The sequence below is a fragment of the Thunnus thynnus genome, chromosome 10 (genome assembly GCF_963924715.1).
Source record: "Thunnus thynnus chromosome 10, fThuThy2.1, whole genome shotgun sequence".
Classification (NCBI taxonomy): Eukaryota; Metazoa; Chordata; class Actinopteri; order Scombriformes; family Scombridae; genus Thunnus; species Thunnus thynnus.
In genome coordinates, this window is record NC_089526.1 from 8,528,869 (window position 1) to 8,548,844 (window position 19,976).

Below are 19,976 nucleotides of genomic sequence, written 5' to 3' on the forward strand. Positions count from 1 at the left end.
AACTACTCTGAAGGAAAGTAGTTAAAAAAAAGTAGATGGAAAAAGGAGAGAGCAAAAAAAAATATATAAACAGTAGCTCCCTCATTACTAGACTTGGCATCATCGCTGCGATCCATGCTTTATGGAAGACATCAGCATGGTTGGAGCGTGTCTTTGACCAATCAGATTTCTTGGCTGAAACTACGTGTTGTACAGTGTTGGGATATTATATTTTCTAATGCACACTGGAGGTAAAATAACATGGATATACTTCAAATATACACAATTCATCAAGGAGTTTTATCTCATAATCACTGTTGCCAAGCCCCCTTTTTTATGTAGCCCAATGTGGTATGTTGTGTTTTCACATTGGCAGTATTAACAGTTTCCACTAATATCTAGTGGGGAAGAATTTTCATTCCTTACTCATCCTCAGGGGCATCTGAAAAACAGGGCGTAACAGATGACTCATGTAGTATAACATACATAAGGGCCTTTTTTTTGTCATATTAAAATGTAATAGTAGGATTGGTGTCAGACAGACCTCCTGAGAAAATTAATGAAGATAATGATGATAATAATGATAAGGAAGAACTACATCAAATGCCATATGATAGTTTCATATGAAATAATTAACAGCATCTCTTAGGTCTTAAAAATGTCTTATACCAAAAACAATAACACTTTTTAACAGATTACATTGTCAAATTTCCTAAGTATGTAACATGTGGTTTAAGCCCTCGCTCCACTCAGCAATGTGTTTTGCTTCATGTTCCTTCAGTCGGACGTTTGATCTTCACTGTGAATGATGTCTTTGCAGATGTTGACACTTGAAGGCTGTTTTCACATTCATCAGCTGAAGAAGGAAAGTTTCTCTGTGTTCATCAAAAACCTGAGTTAAAGGCTCTGAACATACTGTACACTAAAAATGGACTTCTTAGTGAAGTAAGAGACATCCTGAATAAAGCAATTAAACAATAAAGCAATGAAAAACATTTGCATATTCTCAGATTCTGGATTTTTAGGTGTGTCTTAACTTTTGTACTGGTACTGTATATCTTCTGGAGGGAATCTTTAAACTCAGATTTAAGGTGAGGACAGAGAAACTGTCCCCTTTCTTCAGATGAATGTGACAACAGTCTTTGACTGTCAAACTCTACACGTACATCATTCTGCACAGGTCAAACATTCAAGTGAAGTAACAAGAGGCAAAACACATTTTTGAGTAGATGGGGGTTTAAATGATTTTTACTTTATTCATATATTCAATAGTATTTTGGAATGCATGTCCTCAGATACTATTTGAAGATGTTTTTGGTAGCGCACTTACAAAGTCCCAGTGAATCCGTCCCGACACAAGCACTCTCCTGTTGCTTTATCACAGGATCCTCCAGTCCCACACTTGCACCTCTGCATGCAGCCCTTCCCGAAGGTGCCAGCTGGACAAGACTCTTCACAGTAGCGTCCTAAGTACCCGGGTGGACACTGACATGCCCCCTTGACAGGATCGCAGAGAGCTCCGTTCTCGCACTTGCACTGCTGACTGCAGCTGGGGCCCCAGTGTTTGTCATTACAGGCTAAAAGGTAAAAGAACAATAATTCTTGAAAAAAAAAAAACAAATTACAATTTTAAAAGTTTTGTTTAGGTGATTTGCTTTGTTTTCTGGATTTCACACTTGCATAAGACATAAAATCACTTTTTAAAAACGTGTTCCAAACATGATCCAGAACAGTTTTTTTTAAATCACCTTCCACATTTCTGCACTTAAACAGCTACGCACATTCACACCAGGGAGCTTCTTACTCTCTCTGCCCACATTTTCCAGCGATTCAAACCAGTCAGCTTCCAGTAATACTGTGGGCCTGCTTCCCTAAACATTGAGTCAAACCTATTCCATGCGAGGAAATAAAAACACTTACGCAAAATAAGATTACGCATGATTACTCTAACTTGCATACAGTGCAAGTATGGCGATTGAGTCACTTTTGTTTTTTCTCATTCAATTTTCCTCCCATACACCATGGTGTACACTTACAGTAATACATGATGTCATGAAAAACAAATAAATAGAAAGAGATTCGATTAAATTTTGCAGCGTAGAGATGAAGAACAGAACACACGCAAGAGAGGAAGAGTGCTGCTTAGGGGTACATAATGTCTCTTCCACACATTCATGTGGATCTCGCTCATGCTTCCACATCCAAATCTGCCCCTTTAGCTCAGGAGTGTTATATTACCAACAAAAAATTTCAAATTGGCAGGGAGATTTGCATGGAGCTCACAAGACGGACGAGTTTTAAATGGTTAATTTTACAGAAGCCTGAGGATTAGCTCTGGGGGTGGTTAGCGTGCAGTGGAGATTCGCACAAGGTTTGGATTTCAATTCATGATTAAGAGAGATCTCAGTCCACAGGGTCGCGTTATCATGTTATGAGAACCCAGATTGGTCATGCATGCATTCTTCAAATTTCTCATCAATAACTCCAACTGTCTTGGACATCATGGAGAAAATGTGATATCCGATAGGGCTGACATCACTGATGGATGGGCGTCAGTTATCTTCTCTCAAGCTAAAAATGGTTCCAACAATTTCATGATGATTTCTATGAATCATCTTTTTTTTTAATGGTGAGCGACACATTTATGCACACAATCAACTGTTCACCAGAGCCTGGGATACACGTCATATGTGTCCCAGTTTTTCCCCCCTTACCTTTGCCTCTGCTGCACATATGTCTTGCCACAGCTTTGAAAAGCACAAGCACTGCTTTGACAACTACACAGAAGGTAGAGTAGAGCCAAATTTGGCTTGGAGCAAAGCACGCTGCCATGGACCGTAGTGTTTATTGCACTAACTCGGAGCAGGACCCTTGCCTCTTTTGTTTAAATGAATCATAACTTCACTTGTTCTTTGTGTGGGCATTGGAGAGAGGGTCTGCCGGACTGTGTCACGTTGAGTAATGAGAAACTCAGCTGCAGCAGCAATTTCAGTTTATACAGACATTCTCCAGGACAGCAGAGGAGATTTACTGAAGGGTCTACAGGGCTGATATGGTCAGTGGATGAGTGAATGGATGAAATTTACCAGATTGGATGTGTGATCTTTGAGCAACTGTGCTAAAACCATCTGGCAGAGTCTGAGCCCTCCACTGACCAATATCAAAACTCATCACATCTGTTTGTTTATCTGCATGTAAACATACATCTCCAAGTTCATGATTCCTCTAACAGTGCTGTTGAGTTTGTTTACCTTTATCAAATATGCTGACCTTGGCCTAAGTGTGTCCAACTTCATCATTGTAATGATGTAAGAGCAGAGATCAACCCAAAATTGCCAGAAGTTTGTCATTTGACAACAAAGGAGCATTCATGGCCAATTTTCCTTCAAAGTGTTTGCATATTTGTATGTTAGTTCAGAGACCTACAGCATGTTTTATTATTTATGTTTGATTATTTATCACAGTAACACAACAAATGTCAATCACCCTGAAGCACAAACCACAACAGAAAGTTCATTAAACATGACATTTACACACAGTGACATTTTCAAAAACACAAGTTAGCCTGATCAGTTACAAAAATCCTGGATTTTGTGGTCAAAGAAAAGCCCCTGTTCCACAAACCATTGAAGTTTACTGAAGGTCTGTGTCTGTTACTGTAGCAACTGATGCCCTAAAATGAACCTGTTGTATGGAGGGTTCACTTGATTGTGACCCCTGAGCCCCAGGCTAGGTTTCAGGCTTCTAAATTTTAACTTCAATTCTCATCCATGGGGCTTAACAGGTATTACCAATTTCCAACCAGAATGAAACACAGCATTTTGTTCCTTTTGTCAATTTGTTTTGTTAAATGTCTTCTGGATTTTTGTTGAGGTTGCACTTCCAGACCTCAATAATATTATCAGTTAACATCAGACATGTAACCATCAGTAAATTGCATTTAGCTGTATTTAAATTGTTAGAGTATATATAAATGACATTAGATTTAGAGATTTTGCTGCTTAGTTAACTAATAACTAAGAATTCAGTTTTTGAGATGGCATATTTGAGAGGTCAATGCCATCACAATATAGCTGGCACACTGTGGCATTTTAGAGTTTTTATTCCAATTTACTATTGGGTTTTTTTTGGGTCATGTAAATTGTTGTACTGTTACAATTTTCAGACTATTTTCTTAGAGGTGTCCCTCAAGGATCAAATATAGGCCCCTTGCTATTTACTCTATACGCAATAAAACATATATTTATTTTCCAACTGAGCATTGTAATGTCCATTTTTAGGCTGATGATACCATCTTGTATACTATTAGATCTGCTGCACACCAGGCCGTCATCAGGTTATCCTTGTTCCTCGTACAATACTAACTCTGCACTGGGGAAGAATGGTTTCCAGTACTTTGCACCTCACTACTGGAATGAGCTGCAAAAACAACTAAAGTTTGCTTAAGTTTTAAAGTTCTACTTGCTGATATTTTACAGAACACAATGTTTTAATCAGCATGTCTGTGTGTGTGATGACCACTTGTGTGAACTTGTGTTGTGTGTTAATATATAATTTGCTCTCAGGTTTCCGTTCAAAAGAATCTCAATGAGACTTCATGAATAAATTAAGTTTTACTAACTTCTAGCGACAGAGATATGAATATGTATCCACGCAGAGCATCAACAACACAACCTCTACAGTGATACAAACTAGTATCTGTGATATTGCAGGCATGTAAACACATTGATTGACACACACTTGAGAACTGGCAGGTCTTCACTGTTAATAAGGAATGCACACTGATATGGTGGGAAAATTCTTCTTTTTCCCCTGTGTATTGTCAAAGCAGTAGTTTAGGTTTTGCTTGTGTCCAAAATCCACATAATCTTCTGGACTTCTAACCGGACCTCACGGCTCATTTTTAGTTCCAGCTCTCTTGGTTCCTCTATCAAAATCTGCTATAAAACAAAGCTTACGTAAAGCAAACACTACTTTGACATGGCACATTCCTCCCTCTCTCTTACTTCAATCATTACCGTTACCACTATATTCCTATTTTTCAGTCTCTTCTATCTCAACTCTCCCCCCTCCTCGCTTTCAGTCTCCTTCTTTCCTGTATATGGTGAAGAGTGTTGAGTACACTTCCCCCTCCTCTCTTCTAGTCTCCATATTCATGGGCAAACAGTCCTAAGAGTATTCAGTTTGAAAACCTCAGGCCCCTCTCCTCTTTCCCACAGTTAGATAGCTCAACACACAGGCATCCAGGAAGTGTTGGGTCTTATTCTGCCAAAAAGACTCCATTATAGGACAATACTGTGGAGCCAAGGCTGGAAAGAGAGAGAGAGAGGAGTGGAAGACAAGAAAAAGAGCAGAGAGAACGGGTGAAAACAAAGAAAGAAAAGAGAAAACTGAAGTGAGAGGTCGGGTAGAGAGGGAGTGTAAGGAGAGACGGAGAGAACTGCAAGAGTGAGAGTGGGGTAACATTTTCCATTTCCCTTTCCCATCATCCCCCTGTCAAGGCATCAACCACTACCCGTTAAAGCTAATTCCTTCTCTCTGTAGAGGAATAGGGGGAAAAATGAAGGAGGGTTGTGTACTTTTGACCCAGCTGAGCGCGATGAAACGGGCTGAAGGTAGTGGAAACTTCATTTCAGTGAGGGGAACAGCAGCCCAGTGAAATGTGGCTCTGGTTTCACACTCCACATTGTTTGGGCGATCAAGTTTAAGGAGATTTCATACAAACCAAACAGCGTTAGACTTACTGCTCTGAATTGGTGCCTTTAATTACTATTATATAACTATTTCTGCTGACTTTATTTTTAAAAAAAAAAACCATCAGTGAGTAGAAAGAGCAGATTTAATGTCTCTATCTTAACTCTTTTTAATGGACTATAGCTATTTTCAGTATATGAAACAGTATTTAACTCAAAACATATGCTCTTTCTTTTCTTTGTCAGAGGTTTTTATCTTTATTGCACTTGATTGTTTTATTCATACTTTAGAGCACTTTGCATAATTATGAGGAAAAGCTGTAATAAAAATGATGACTATTACTGTCAGTGAGAAGTAGAGGTGCAGCTCGGTGTCCTTCTGGACTAGTAAACTGGTTCCTGGACTGAGGCTGACATTAATGACTCATTGCTGTGGATGTGGTAATGTTCCCTTGCTGTTTCCATTGGAAAGGCCTCCTGTGTGTGTGATGGAGAGAAGTATGTGAAGATCAGCCACTTGACTAATGTCCAGTTGTCATTTCCTGTTGTGTATGCAAAGTTTATTTGCATGTGTGTGTGTGTGCCTTGTTAAAAAGGAAAAGAAATAAGAAAGAGCAAAATATCACCAGGTTCTAAAAGGAAGGAGGAAAAGCAAACTGGAGAGACAGAGGATGAGGAAATGTCTGTAAGCGAGGGGAAAAAGGCTGCCTCATACCGCTGGAACAGTCGCTGCCCCGCCAGCCTCCCTCACACTGGCAACGGTCTGGAGCGACACATCGGCCATGAACACACTCCTTGGTGCAGCGAGCTGTTGATGAGAGACAGAATTTGTAACAGACCCGGCAAAACCTGCCAAATGTGTTCATTTCAACTGACCTAGATGCGTTTCCACATGAATAACTATGTAAAAAAAACATTTATTCATGCAAGGCATAGTGATCTTAGAACTGTCAATGTTTAGGCTGGGTCCCTTTTAAAAAAAATCTTTTTTCAGTAGGTTTGGTCAGGTTTGCATTTGTATTACTACCACATAGTAGTGGGAAAGCTTTTGGCTTTGTATTTTGCCTGCTGCCTGCTTGTGACTGCTTTCATTGAGCCTGCACATTGTATATGTCTAATTTCTGTTTTATTAATGTGTTTGTCCGTCCTTGTTACTTTTCTTATGATTTCATTTAACTGTAAACTGGATGTTGCTGTAAAAGTAGTTTTATGTCATATTTGTTCTTGTTACCTGTGTTTTTGCTGTTTTTTTGTTAATTTATTGTGGAACTGCAGTGTGGAGTCCAAAACAAATTCCCCTAAATAATGTTTATCTTGAGGCTCAGCCAACCTGTATAGATAAAGGTTTAATAAATAAATAAATTGAATGAATTTTGACATCTTTGCTCATGTGTTAAAGGTATACTATGCAGGAGTTTCCTAAAAAAAACAGACAAAAATAATCTTTCTCAATCCTCACTTATGACCCACTAGAAGTGTGTGGTGATGTATTTATCTGCAGAGACCCCACCCTCTGCCTGTATTTTCTTATTTTCTTATTATTTTGCTGCGTTTGGGACACTTCTGGGTGTTAACCTTTGGGCAGTGGGCGTGTAGCTCCCAGCCAATAACAGCGTGCAGGGTGTAAGGGTGGGACTCTAAAAATGTAGTGACCAGTTTACATTGCTTTCTCTTTTCTCTGTCTCTGTGCCATGGATGCATAAAGAGCTGCAGGTCTGTGTGTCTGCTTGACCGAGGGCGGGGCTGAGCTAAACACTCAGAGCAGAGAGGCCATAGCAGACAGGATTCACACAAAATCCGGCAATGCAGCACCTTCCCACAGGCTTAACCGTCGTGAAACAATCAGAAAATACCATTCTATTTAGCTGATTCACGGCTATGTTCTCGCCAGCGCTGCTCGCTCCCTTCATTCACTCTCTAGCTCACTTGACCACCACTGCTCTCTCTCTCTCCCTCTCTCTCGCTCGCTCGTTGATCCGGGGAGGAGGGGCCATCTTCGAACGCTGTGCGTTTACAAACACCAACCAACAAATCCTGCATAGTATAACTTTAACTAGTTTTCAAATATGTGGAAGAACATCTGCTGTGTGTTTTTTTACCAAATCATATTTTGTTTGTTTTTTTGTTTTGTTTCTTTTGGATTAGCTGAGCTATTATCTATCCAAGTACCATCTGGCAACTGCAGAAGTACCCCTGGTTGGGAATCACTGATATAGGACGTATAAAAATAGTATCACAGATGTCTATCAGACCAGTAAAAAAATTGATAATACAAACCCACTAGTTCTTTTCCGCAAGATAAAACACCAACTGAAATCTGAGTTTATTGACTTGGTTTCAATCACAACTTTTTTGTCATTTTCCTTTCAAATTACATAGATGTAAATTTGTTCATATTTGCTTTTTGTAACATTTCCAAGCAGTAACTATGTATGTCCTGTTAGTGTAATGTGTGTTTTTTTATGTTCTTTTAACTGTGAAGCACTTTTTATAAGAGTGCTACATTAATGGCTATTATTATTATTATTATTTAAGACCATGTGCCTCTTAAATCTATTTCAAAGCTGCACTGTTGAGTTTCTTTTTTTTTATTCAATCAAAAATCCATTCAGCTGAATTGTATTCTTTCCCTGTAAATTTATTCCACCCATCATAAACAGTGCGTGAGCCAGCCTAACAGCTGGGCTCAACCGTATAATTGAAAGCACGGCACCAGTCTTAGATGCCATTCAAACTGTCAAGGAGCTTCCTCTTTTTAGAAAGCGAGTCTTTGAGTTGTGTTCGTGCCAGCATCATAAATGGTTCAGCTATTAATTATCTTAATTCATACATGCATTTATGACTGAGGACCAATAATTCTGCCAGAGATTTCTTCATCTTTGTTACACTAGACAAGTGTTTTCAAACCGCGTGCTACTGACGACCATGTGCTGTATATGCACATGTTTTTTTTTTCTTCCCATCCAAACACAAACAATAATTTCAATGATTATTTTCTCCTCTCTAGTTGAAGGTGTGGAGGCTGGAGATTTGGGGGATCTAAGAAAAGGCTAACATGTCATCAAATAAGGGAGGTAAATATAATTAAATCAAATTATACCTATTTAGAAAGTAAAACAAAAACACTGATATAAACACTGAGATATTTCAATTATAAAACTCAAAACATCCATCAATTAACTTCATCGTGGCTTTTTTGATGTCAGTCAGTAAAACCAAAGGCCTTTGTGTTTTGGCTACAAAAGAAAGTATCAGTATCACAGGAGACTGCCACAAAAGGTGGGTTAACAATAAGCAACCAAAAATGCATATTGTCTCTGCTTGGTGAAAAAAAACATTATCTCCAAAATGTCAGCTTTTCAGGCAACCTTGTTATTACCATCATGCGTTTCTGAAATTATCCAGCGATGTATGAGAAGGTTTGTGAATCGAAGGTAGAATTTTCTCAACCAATACGAGACTATGCATTGTTTCACTTTGTTTATAAGCATCACCGCTGACTATCAGCAATAACAGTGTGTCAGCTAACTGTTGACAGCTGCATGAGATTGGTTTTTATTTTTACTGCTGCACCCACACATTTATTATTGAGTTTAACTGCCTAAAATTGACAATTAACTTTAAGGTAAAGTACTCCAGAGGACATATCATGCACGTTTCAACTCCTTATTTATCTTGTACTGGCCCTTTATGCAGCCCCTCAATTCAGCCTCTGTCTGAAACTGGCATTTTAGCTCCTGTCTCTTTAAGGTAGCTCCTCCTGATGAGACACTTTGTTTTGATCGGTTGGCTCCTGGGACCTGGCCCTCGGCAGACTTCCAGTTGCTCCAGAGGCTACGTAAACAAACAATAGCAGTTGGATTGTGCTTCTTTTCTGCATTCTTCACTTGTAATGGCGACTTCTTCAATACATCTGTACACCTCAAACTTTAAAGCTTTGACCATGTTTAACATAAACATCCGACACTATAACAGTATATAAATGACAGAAAATCACAAAAAGCAGATTATGTCCCCTTTAAAAGTACTTAGAGTTAAGGTTTGAATTGGTATTAGGTATTCTGCTACAGAGCTTGGTTTGTTAGGATGATATATGATAATTTAGTCATCAAATCCATATGTAGAAATGTTTTTTTCCCTGCAAACTGTTTTGATTTTGATTTATACATAGATCTACAAAACACACTGAATTCCAAGAATACCAAGTGAGAACACGTGTTTCCAACATGATCACAAGATGTTAAAAGACAGACACAAAACATGTAATGTAAAATTAAACAATAAAATCTTAAGATCCCAAATGATATCAGTAAAAACTAAACCCAAAAATGAATATCCATACCAAAACACCACAAATACAAGAAAAAACAACAACAATTTCATTAATAATAATCACCTTCCTCCAAACATAAGCCCTGACCTGACCTCAAAGTACCTCTTCTTTTAGACAGCTTGGTTTCAACTTGATATAATTTTGTTTCTACATAATTTATTCCATGACTGCACACTGGCTCTGATGTTATTGAAGGTCATAATTATGTGTGAGTATTCAGGAACATAATGATGTTGTTCATATGATGTAGTGTCAACCCTCAGCCACACCTCTGAATTCATCACTAACAGATGATTTGTTGATTAAATAAAAGTTGTCGAAATTATGTGTAAATGAAATTATGAAAATTACCAACAAGGGAGTGTCTGGGTTTTCACACAACGACAGCAATACACAGTTTCGAGTTCAAAATTCCAGCCAGAGCAGCCAGTACATACAGTGCATTTTCAGCATGAGAAGCCTTGGGGAAAGCGAACCCATAATTTTGGTCATTCTTGTGTCATGCGCTACCCATATTGACTACAGTATGCACATTGCATGGAAAAAACAGCTTACTGTTAGTACAGAAATGTGATGATGTTATTCTCCTCAATATTGTTTCTCTTGCAAACCACAACCATAGAAAACATTTAGTTATTTTGCTTGAATACTGCTGAAAATATTCCTCCATCATCATTATATTCAAGCATCACCTTACTTTGTGGTGCTGGATCTATGGCTATACTGTGCAATGCCAAATAATATGGTTTCAACATCTACACTAAAAATGGATTATTTTATATCTCCTAACAAAGAACCATGGAACCAGATTACTACAGTAAATGTGAAATGATCAGATAAAGCCTCCCAAGGACCTGCATCACTGTATATTTTATTATAAATAAAATGTTTAAAGCCCAAATTGGCTCCTTCAGGTATCAAACAGACTCAGGTATGGCAAAAATACATATATGTAGTTTTTAAAAACTTTATTCCTTCAGTGAATTTTGAGATAGGTCTTTATAATTCTTTTTATGCACCGTTTTAGTTTGCAGTGTAGTACTGATATTGTTTCGAGTCTGGCGTAGAGGAGTGTATTGATCCTGTGGTTGTAGCCACACACACTTACAGTAAGTCTGTTTGATACTTCTCTACCTGACACAGATTTTCATTTGGGCTTTAAACGTGGCACTTTTTTAATGTAATGAAAAATAAAATCTCAAAGGGAGTGTTGTCAACAGTGTTGTGAGTCCTATAGAGGCTCAAATCACAAGATGTGATTGTGTCTGAGTCTTATAAATAACATTACATGTAAACATACTGATTGACTCTGATTGCATTTATCAGACCTTTAAAATTATTTATGTTTGCGCCTGTGGATCGATTTAGATTGGTATTAATTGAGGAAATGGTGTGTAAAACTCCCTTCTGGTTCCCCGCTGGCTGAGGACTGAAACTTGCCAAACTTGTCTTCTTCTTCACTGGTTCCAGCTCAACTTTCCAAATGTCTGTCTCAGTAACAATGACGAATGCAAATGAGAGGATTACTAAAATGTTGTTTTTTTAATAAAATGTTTCCACAGTTACTTACGGACACATTTGTCTCTGCTCTCGTAATAGCCTGGACAGCACTGGTATCTCTTGCGGTAGTCTGTCTTCACTGCTTGTCTGTAGGCCGTCTTGTAGGTAATCCTGAAAGAATAACACAGTAAATCCTCCGTTGGCAGGAACAGGAAGTCAGTCCTGCAAGGAAATGAGTCATCACGCTACTGGTACCTGTGGCGCGTGCATCTGTAGGAGGTCCGAGGGTCCGAGCAGGGCTCCTCTGTCACGTGGTCATAAGGATGAGAGTAGGACTCTTTCACTGAGGTGGTGAAGCTGAGAAGCAGAACGACATACTCATCAAAGAAAAGATTTTTAAAGAAAATAGATTAGTTTTACTTTTGAACAAAGACCATGTTATAGGCTTAGTCTTGTTCAAAATACCTTACTCACATCCGCAATTATATTAGTTGTCTTATTCTTATTCTATCTGTTTATTAAGTGACACTTTCTTTGTTCACTTGTTAGGAATTCTGCAAATTCTGTGTTTTAACATTATTAATTTTAAATGCAAAAAATTAGCTCAGATGACGCTACAAATCTTATCAATAATGCTACTGTCTCAGGCATCAAGAAAAAGATCTTCGACTTTATTATTTCTTGGATTTCAGTGAACTTGAACGCTATGCATTGATGTAAATATCCTACATACCTCAGGTTGGAAATTAGCACCAGCCACTTGCCAGTTGGCTTTGAATTTTGATTTTGGCAGGGATGATACTCTGATAGGCCCTTTGATGGGTACCCGACCATGAATTTTTTTTCTTGAAAACCAATTTGGATGGTAAAAGGGCAAAAATAGATGTTGAAATTAGTTTTGAGACATTAGGTTATTTTCCAGTCTATTTGGAATGAGTCTTTAGCACAGTAATGCTGGGGTTTTTTTTTTTGGTCTTTTATGTGACAAATGAGGTCTTTGACCAACACTGACCCTCTTAAATCCTTTTAAAATTGCGCAAGCGACAACAACAGCATTTATTCGCTTCTCACAGTCAAAAAGGCCTCACCTCTCCCATAGGCTGCATACATTGGGGTCTCTCGGGTTCAGAGACCAGCACAGACCAATCAGGAGGCTAAGAAGCAGCAGGACAGCGGAGCTCTGCAGAGTCGGCATGGTCCTGAGGGAAAAGAGGACAGACATTTCCAGTGGGATGCAAAAAACCCAAACATATCAGCGAGGACAGCCAAAAACCAAATCTTGTTGTTATCCAGACCAATCAATCAATATCAAGGAGACGGACAAAATAAAAGCAACATTTGTACAATGCAATGCAAGCACGTTCTGCAACAAATACTGTATGTAGCTTATAATGTTTTGTTTATCCCAAAGAGGCATTGTTTTAACTCTGTCACCATTTCTGAGGCATTTTTGTAGTTTGTGGTGTTTTTCTGAATTGTGTCATTGAGTCCACCTCCTGTAGAAGCTCATTTATATAATTTTACATACCAGTCTGAAAAACAAAAATCCAAACATCTGCAGCATAAGTCATACATTTTTCAATTTTTTTTTTTTTGAGTGATGAATCTGCACAACTTTTACACACAGGAATAACTGTGTTCTGTGAGGAAAACATACAGTGGAAAATGTTGCACACAGATGGAAAATCTACAAAAAAAGTTCCATTCCTTCTCTCTGCTACGGATTTGCATTCATTGTTTTTGTTTTTCATTTACTATAATTAACGTTTAACAGTGTGGCAGAGAGAAAGATTAATTGAAAACTGGTTCTTGGTACCTATAAATCGCGGTTGAGATTTAGCCTCTGACTGTAAAAGAGTTCATTAAAGACTCAGCAGAGGTGAGGCAAAGAGCCAGATTTGAAGCATAACGCTGTCTGTTCCCCGCCGCGCTCCACACCATCCCAACACGGCACATAAAACACAGACAACAGGAGACAACCTGACAGCAGACGGGATAGATAGGCTAGAGTGAGAGTGTAAGAAAGAACCAGAGAGAGAGAGAGAGGGCTCAGAATCAAGAAATGTGACTCCCATCTTCATCTTGACCTCTATCAATCAATGCTGCAGTGAAGCCTCCACACTCCTCTGCTGTCCCCTTCCACGCTCCAGCAGCATCTGGATCCGATCAGAGCGTAGGCCCGAGAGAGCGCCTCGGCACGGGGACCCTGTTAGGCTCTCAGGGAGCAAAAGGGAGATGATTTTTTCTCCTTTAAAAATATCCCTTGGAATTGGACAGAAGTTCAGCAGGCCAGTAGTGTAAGCCTTCTGGTAAAAGCATCGTGGGAATGTAACGGCATTTCTAGAGGACAGTGTGTATATATAAGATCTGTCAGGCCTGTTCCCGTCTGTTTTCTCAACAAATCCCTTCTGACAGAATTACTGTACCACAGCTTCTCATGTCATCTACACGTGGCCTTGGAGATATTTCTGATATGTTGAGACAGTGACATCGCAACCTCAGATCAAGATTATCGTCTTCAGTAAAGCGACTAATGTAAAAACATCCCAGAGTCGATATAACAAAAGAGGAAAGAGTGACACAAACAAGTCTCTCCTACTTTTAATCAACAAACTTTCATAAAATTTCTTAGAAATAAGTATGGACTCTCAAAACATAGATTGTGTCTTTTGTGAATTTTCACCTTGCTTTTGTCACATGAAAAGGTTAGTTAGGTTTAGGTGACTACAACTTGAGTGAGGATCAGAGTAAGATTTCAGCCAAGCTGAAGCCAACTTAATCAGTAAAAATGATTTGGACATTTGACCCTGGTTGCAGGCAGAGGTTTCCACTGCATCACTCCAATGTCAAACTATCATTTATTCATTATTATAATTCTAGCCCTGTCTCCTCCATGTCATGGATCATAAACTCTCAAACCTCTTTTGTAAATTGCACTGTCAATTTTCACCTATTGCTGCTTGAAAAGATGTGTTACCACTAGGTTTACGCTACAAGAACTTAGGTAAGAATTAGCACAAGATATCCAGAAGATAAGAAACTCAGAATGAAATCTGTAGAATTTGGAGATATGACCTCGGTTGCTGGTAGAAGTTTCCACTGTGTCACTACACTGTCAAACTACTTTCTGGCCCTGTAACCTTCATGTCATCTGTTTTTGGCAGAGAAATTTATTTCTCTCATTCTTCTTGCACATATTTGCATTTTAAGTCACTGTGCTCATTTTGGGAAATTTCCTGAGATGAGAAGATTTGCCTGTGGCTTGGAGAATGATGCATGCCTGTGATAGAGCCAAGGTCAGTGGTTCATTTCCCATCAGAGCCACACAAAATGTGTTCTTTATTGGGGAAGAATACAATGTAGAATAAGAGTTTTTTTGATGTGTTTGTGGCAGTGGCGTAGGCAGAAATTGAATTTTGGGTGGGCCAATACAAAAGTGGGTGGGCTATCTTTGCCCAGAAAAACTGACTTATGAAAAGTTAGAAGCAGAAAAAAACCAGACAAACTTAAAAATGAGTGACCAGTTTACTTTGCAATGTTCTGCATCACAAAGGCAACAGCAAAACACCGCCTATCCAACATGTTCAACCAACAAAGAATCAGTCTACAAAAGCTGTACACAACCATGTAGACAAAAAGCATCTTTTATAGCCCATCCAGCCCAAAATACAGTATATTTGCACCAGCAAGACCGGCTGCACATCGTCTCTACAGTGCATGGCACTGTTAATTAACCATTTTATTGCACAAAGTGGCAACTAAACATAAACCGAGACAGCAGAGAAGGTGTTAACATAAGACAGAAATCGCACATGATACATATCCCCCATGCATTCATTCATTCAATAGCTTACAGCTATTTTGCTTCAGTACTGGTCAGCTCACGAAAAACCAAATCTGCACATTTTACAGAAAACTGCATCCTTACACTCTATTCCAACTTTCCATACCACACTGATGAGAATCACCTTAATTTTCCATCTTTGGCTGTGCTGGAAAATAACTACAAATTTAGTTGTGAATGTGGTTCATAAATTGCACATAAATTGGCGGGGGAACCCATAGCCTTGAGAACATGATTTTAGTTGGGGGTGCTGAGGTGCTGACTATTGAACAACTCAAACAAAAAATGTTTATTTAATACTTGCAGCGATCCCACCACAGTGCATCTCCCCATTGAGAGAGACACTGTGCGCATTTACACAGCTGTGTAACTTCATTGATTATGTAAATCTCCTGACACGCCGACAGGATCCGTCAGGATCTAGTGTTAACTGATGTTCTGTGTTCCTCTACACATCCAAAAGATCACACACTAAGTCCAGGTTCGTTCAGTGAAATTGTTTGGAGTGAAGCAGTTGTCCTGATAAATCCTGAGCTCCATCAGAGCTGTCTAATAAATATTTCAGAAGCTAAAAGTTTACTTCTGTTTCCTCTGGAGAATTTCCCCTGTCCTGTCAAGTTGATAACTACAGTTTTTAGTAGTCAGGCTGCTAGAGACAATTCTAACTGGCACCACTATCTTTACAGGGAGTGGGCAGGGTCTATTTTTGCCAGACCGGCTTGCAGACAACAGAAAAAAAATAATTATTGCAACAACATAAATGGACCTATAGGCTGGCAGCCACCTGGAGGCTGCAGCTCCCCCAGCACCCCTACTTCCCGCGGCTATGGGTGAACCCGCATCAGTCTGACTGGAAGAAAGTGCTATGCCACCAGGGAGCAAGCAGCCTCCTTGTGGGCTGATGAATCTGGTGGACTCAGTTGATGGAGACGGTGGAGTTTCTTCTTCCTCAACTTTGATCAAATAACACATTAAAAACTTTGTTTAACCATACTTGTGGTGTTACTGTTACATCGCCATGAAAAGCCAGCTAGTTGGCTGAAGGCAGCTCAGGAAGGTCTACGTGTCAGAACCAGAGCAACCGATTACATTCTTGAGACTTTCTACAACTATTTCAACAGTTCCTTTTAATCAGACGACAAATTCTCGTCAACAATAAATCAAGGTTATATTTATTTATTTCTATATATCTGTTTTTTGTATTTAATGTTACAAAATGTATTTTGATCAAACTTGGCTGGATGGGCCGGTGAGTAATGTGGATGGGCTGGTGCTGCCCAGGCACATTATCAGCTATGCGCCTGGTTTGTAGGGGTTGTCCACCATAAACACCTCTGCGATCAATCAGACGCTCATTTAACAGATTTACATCTAACTCTGTCCAGTGGCTGGTTATCCCTGCTGGAGATTTGGCATGGTGAGGACTGCAGCATAAATCAGTGCGAGTGTACAGATCTTCTGCTAGTGATAAACTGTCTCTTACTACTCTCCTACCCCAGTGTCAGGAGTTAATACACTCGCTGGCACAAACGCTAACGCCTAAGAAATCTGTGCCACAAAAACAGAATTTTATGAGAGCCGGCATATGGCTTTTATTAAGAGGAGTCATCAACTTCACCAGCCACTTCATTGGACTGGGGGTAAATATTTTTCATTACCTTCTTTTCATTTTAATTGTGCTTCATTAGAGAAAGGCTTCAAACCACATGGGAATTCTTAAATGCTGAGAAACAGAGCAGGCTGGGCTCCTTAACGAGTGCAGACAGAGTTGTTTTGAAGTTGAGCTCAGCCGCTGTTTGCATTGCAAGTTTGGGTTACCTACAGCGTTAGGGAGGGGCTGGGGGGCAGGTAGTTGTCTGGAGCTCCAGGTGGTAGTATATGATCATCTGGAAACATGACTGTTTAAGGAGGCAGGCTAGCTTTTTAATGGAATAAAGGAGTGCAGGTAGTCTAAAACTGGAGAGTTTTACATGAAACTCCAACCATAACTGTGGACTGATTGATTGTTCCCCTTTCCTCCTTTGCACATAATGGCCTTCAACTCCAATACATTCAGCCCTAAGTTATCATAATTTCAATTTCAATGTATTTTATTTGAGAAGGAACAATGTACATGAATCAAGTTAGCCAAAAGGCTAGTTATTATTGGCGCCCCCTTTGCCTGATAGAATAATAAAAATGATACAATATCTACAATATACATATATATATATATATATATATATATATATATATACATACAAGAACCTTTTCACTTCGACAAGCTTGACTATGCAGCAGAAAAGAAGTAGCATGATGCCGCAAGAGTTTTTCTAATCACTTTTGATGTGTTCAGCTAACAGCTAATTGGCAGCAACATATGTACACCTCCACAGTTCACATCCACTGGTCAAAGAGGTAAAGTCTGGACCAAGATCAGTAAAAAAAACCCACAATAGTAGAGGCTGCTCCAACATATTTTTGGTCTTGTTCGTGATGAAAAAAACAGACAATCTCATCCAGCACACTGAAACTTTCATGTGGTTCTATAAACCAATAGAAAATAGGCAAACTACCACACACACCCATACACACGCAGGCGTACAGTACGTACATGTGCACGAACACTTACAAACACATAACGTGCACATGCTTGCACATACACAGTCCCAACACCCACTACGGTTTCCAACTCTTTCAAGGACTGATCATGTGTTTTCATGTTCTAGAGACATTAAACACAAACATCAAATGAGTCCCATACGCTGACACAAGTTCAGAGAGAAACTATTTTTAGCGTCTGAGGACATTTTGCTAATTCACTGGGCTTCTCTTGGCCCATACTGTCAAGAGAAAAAGCAGGGGCCCAGGAGTACACACATCGTACCAACTGAGGAATGCTGTGAGCTGTTTAAGGGCCCCGCAAGGCTCTTTCCAGAACCGCACAGGGGCTTCAGTGAAAACAAAGCCCAAATGAAAACAGATGCACTGGTTTTATATTAATCTCGCTAGACACTCAAGTACCCATGTTATTACCATATTCCGTTTCAATCACGGGCCCATCAGGATGTGTAAGCGCTGACAACTGAAAAAATTATTTTGATTCGATTTCATGCAAGAGAGACATTTACTTGACAGGTCGGACTGGGTGTTCATATTAGTTCAACTGTAGTAACAGGGCCTCCTTTTCTAATGTGATTATCAAAAGCATAAAGGAACAACAACCTGTTAAAGAAGTAGTTTGACATTTTGAGAAACAGGCTTACTTTCTGGGAGTTAGATGAGATGAGAATCAATACCACTCTCATATCTGTCCAATAAATATGACGTTGGAACCAGGAAATTGTTAGTTTAGCTTAGCATAAATACTGGAAACAGCTAGCATGGCTCTTTTGAAAGGTAACAAAATCTGCCAATCTGTAAGTCTACAGCTCAAAAACCAAAGTGTTAAAAAAAATAATTTGTTGTTTTACAAGGGGTTGTGTGCTGGGCCATTTCTTGGCTGGATGCAGTGACTTCCTGAAGTCTTGTTGTCACTGTGAGGTTGCTATGCTAAGCTAAGCTAACTGGCTCCACCTTCATATTGAACAGAATAATATGAGAGTGGTATCAATCTTCTCATTTAATTCTCTCTAAGTATTCCCCAAAATGTATAACTACCTTTGTATAAAAACAAAGTTTAACCAGCAGTCATTTTCAGTTTTTCAACAACAAGGATAGCTAGATTTATTATGGCTATGAGTCTGGAAACACATAAAATTACAAAAATGAACAACCACTTGCACTTGCATGAGTCATGGCAGTTTACACAATTAAAAAAACATTTAATTTAAGATGTTTATAGTTGCAAAGCATTATCCCAGAGTAATGATGACTGACCAGTTACAGAATACTGTATATTAATTGTATTAAATGGAGTCAGCTATTAATATGAATAGGAACAACGCAAAAATAGATCATAGATCATGTATCAAATATTTTTAATTTTCATCACTTTTTGATCAAAATAATGGACATCTTCCATATAGCTTTTTTCTGGTGAAGTTTTATGCAAACCACATGGCATTGATCAAACTGTTGATTCAAACTGTGTGTTTCCCCGTTTCCTTTCCATCTAACCTCAGATTTCTGTCTCTCTATTTATTTCTATGCAGTTGCAGTGTTAATTGAGGTAGAAAATATTAGTCACTCACTGGAAGGGAACGTCACGGGGGAAAGAAAAATAAAATAGATGGAATAACATTTTCTCTGTAGTGCACAGGGAGTGAGGAGGGGTGTTAAGAGAGACAGAGTGAGACAGACAGAGACAGACAGACAGACAGAGAAAGAGAAAATAAAAAACAATAAAACTACCTGGAATGGAACAAATGAGGAAATCAGATTCATATGCCAAAGTGATGCTATGAAAATAATTCCCAGTGCACAAGTAAAACAAATAGACAAAGATGATAAAATAAGATATTTTAAGCACTGGAAAAAAGAAATCCAATCAATAAATAAACTAGAATGCTATAATTTACTGGACAGCGAATTTCAATTAGCCCAAAATTTAACCCAAATGAAACATCCTATAAAAAGACGGCAAGAGAATTTGTAGACAGAAAATCATTTTCTCACAAGTTGTCCAAAATACAAAGAAATTAGAGAA

General features: G+C 38.9%; 1 protein-coding gene across 2 annotated transcripts in view; it reads right to left on the bottom strand.

Moving 5' to 3' along the window:
- Positions 1–19,976, bottom strand: part of pear1 (platelet endothelial aggregation receptor 1) — a 53,217-nt gene that overhangs the window by 14,318 nt on the left and 18,923 nt on the right. For both annotated transcript variants that reach the window (XM_067600741.1, XM_067600742.1), the window contains exons 2-6: positions 12,594–12,704; positions 11,761–11,862; positions 11,576–11,676; positions 6,388–6,480; positions 1,310–1,556 (exon numbers count right to left, since the gene is read on the bottom strand). In XM_067600741.1, the coding sequence (XP_067456842.1) occupies positions 1,310–1,556; positions 6,388–6,480; positions 11,576–11,676; positions 11,761–11,862; positions 12,594–12,700 (650 nt within the window). In that variant the 5' untranslated portion in view covers positions 12,701–12,704. The remainder of the gene's footprint in view (positions 1–1,309; positions 1,557–6,387; positions 6,481–11,575; positions 11,677–11,760; positions 11,863–12,593; positions 12,705–19,976) is intronic.